Genomic DNA, 2,500 nt, shown 5'->3' with positions numbered 1-2,500 from the left:
GCAGACGGATGCAGCGGCCGTAGATGCCCAGCGTGGGTCGGTACGCCTCGCCCGCCGCCGTGGCCCCCTGCGGAGAGAAGACGGCGTCCGGTGTCCGCGGGAAGCCCACCAGCCAGTCGGTGCTCATGAAGGCGATGAGCTCGCTGAACGCCGCCACGATGCTGAGCAGCGTCCACAGCATGGAACGGCACGTCACGATCACGTGACACATGATGCGCAGCTGAGGTCAAAGGTCACCGGGAGCTGTGGGTGTGTCGTATGGACGAGCGGTGAGGCTGGAACAGCTGTCTCTCTCTCTCTCTCGCTCTCTCTCTCCTCTTCTTCTTCTCAGTGTGTCGTTCAGACTCTTTCTGTCTCTCTTCCTCCTCTTCTTCTACATCTTACTGCAGAAGTTTGACCATGATTTCACAAACACAACTGCAGGAAGACAGAAACATAAATACAGCGATTAAAAAACATCATCTGAAGCTTCACAAACAGTATTCACCACAGAATAAAAAATTAAAAAAAGTTTTGTTTACAGTTTAAAATCTCACAATTTTGACTCTTGCCCCAGAATTTTGAGTTTTGTAATTCTGTTCTTTGTTTGTTTCCTTCATGGCATAAAAAATAAAAAATTCAATTGCCACTTTTTATATTAATTTTGAATGGAACTATGCTGCAAGAAATGAAATTAAAACTGTGAGGAAAAAAAAGTCAGAACAGCGATATGTCATAATTGGGGGGGAGGGGGGGGTTCTGTGGTGGATTCAAGTTTCCATATAAACAAAGTTCTAATTCAGCAAACTATTCAGAATAACACGACACACTCTCTTTTTAAGTCACATGATCCCTGTATCATTTATAATGAGTGTTTTTCCTTCCATATTGCTTGTTCAAACTCTTCAAACAATTGTTCTAAACTGCTTTTTGTATGTTTAGTATTATTTTAATGCCTAGGTAATATAAATGTGCTTTTGCCAGTCCGGGCTGTGATGGATCTTTAGTCTGTGATCGAGAGAAACAGCTGAGACGTGACGGAGATCTCAGGGCGAGCGTGACTCGTTGATGCTGATGGATTCTGCGCTGAGATTGTTCTTCAGAGACTGAGTGACGGAACTCAGCTGCTGACCACTAACACATGTGGATGATGTCATGGGTTAATCAGCCGAACACCCACGAGTCACTGCAGCAACACACGATGATGGGGAATGGGTTCACGAGTCCGTCCGGTCTTAGAGCAGCTCACTGGTCATGTTTTATGATGAGCAGTATATCTGTTCTTCATCAACAGCACATAAAATGTCAAACAGGAGCATCAACACTAACAATTACATCTTATTACAATCAACAGTAACCTATAATTGACCTGCATCTAACTCAAAGCTTCCTGAGTTACTATGACCAGCAGACAGATGCATAAACACAGGCCTTATAACCATTCTGACTAACTTAGTGCTCACACAACTGACTTGAGTAGTCCTTAGAAAAAAGAAGACCAGCTGCAAATAATGACGATCATATGTGTACAATTCATAAACACACACACACACACACAGGGGCTCCATGCAGGTATAAACACAAGGCCTCATTCTGTCTGAAACACACAAATGAGAAATTGAAACCAAATGCTCAGATCACATGATATTCTAAAAGGCCTTGACCTCTTGACCTCTGCTGACTGCAGCCTGATGAGTGATAAAAACCTCACGTGTCTGTGTGTGTGTGTGTGTGTGTGTGTGAGAGATCATCCTGAGCTCTTCACAAATGAAAGTCAGACACACGTTTGTTTCTCTATACAGTATCACTGAGCTCATCTCAGAGACTTCCACTGTTTTACTATCAGGTTAATGATTTTTCTATTTAATCCTAAACAAACCCTCACAGAAACCCACACAAAACACTGGATTAAACACAAACACGATTAGAAAGATTTGACCCTCACAAGTCTGGTTAAACACACACACACACACACACACACTCAAGTAAATACCTGGTTTCAGCTCTGATTAACTCAATGAAGACACATGAACTCAATCCCAGTGTAAGCCTGAATGATGCTCTGCTGCAGTGATGTCATCTCAGTGGCCCCGCCCACCACAGGCCCCGCCCCCATGGGGCCCGTCTGGAGCCAAATCTGGGTTACAATAACACACAGTCTGGCAGGAGCGGATGAAGTCCTGCTGTCTAAAGTCTAACGCCACTAAAGTTCATCATCCCTCATTCATCCGATCATAAAACTGTGAATGTACAATAAATATGATGATAATATGAAGGTCAGGATCTCCACCCTGATCACAATCATCAGAACAGAACTCATGCCTTCAGCTCCTGTGATAACGGCACAGGGTGGAGAAGTGCTGGTCATGTGACCCGTGAGCATACGTGTCATATTAGATATGTTCATGTGCACATTGACCGTTTCGCCCCAGCCGAGTACGGATTCATGTTAATTATTGAGCAGCTGAATGACGGAAACAGAGAAAAAGCCATAACACAAAAACATATACAGAAAAATCCC

General features: G+C 43.9%; 1 protein-coding gene across 2 annotated transcripts in view; it reads right to left on the bottom strand.

Moving 5' to 3' along the window:
- Nucleotides 1–2,500, bottom strand: part of lhfpl2a (LHFPL tetraspan subfamily member 2a) — a 17,801-nt gene that overhangs the window by 3,493 nt on the left and 11,808 nt on the right. The window contains exons 1-2 of one of the 2 annotated variants that reach the window (XM_019075815.2): nucleotides 1,973–2,130; nucleotides 1–417 (exon numbers count right to left, since the gene is read on the bottom strand). The exon at nucleotides 1–417 is cut by the window's left edge and continues 210 nt beyond it. In XM_019075815.2, the coding sequence (XP_018931360.1) occupies nucleotides 1–211 (211 nt within the window). In that variant the 5' untranslated portion in view covers nucleotides 212–417; nucleotides 1,973–2,130. Of the gene's footprint in view, nucleotides 418–1,972; nucleotides 2,131–2,500 lie in introns of those variants that run through there. The other variant, XM_042778482.1, reaches the window with a different exon arrangement.

The sequence above is a fragment of the Cyprinus carpio genome, chromosome A21 (genome assembly GCF_018340385.1).
Source record: "Cyprinus carpio isolate SPL01 chromosome A21, ASM1834038v1, whole genome shotgun sequence".
Classification (NCBI taxonomy): domain Eukaryota; kingdom Metazoa; phylum Chordata; class Actinopteri; order Cypriniformes; family Cyprinidae; genus Cyprinus; species Cyprinus carpio.
The sequence above is the reverse complement of the archived record's forward strand: the minus strand, read 5'-3'. Positions and strand labels throughout refer to the sequence as shown.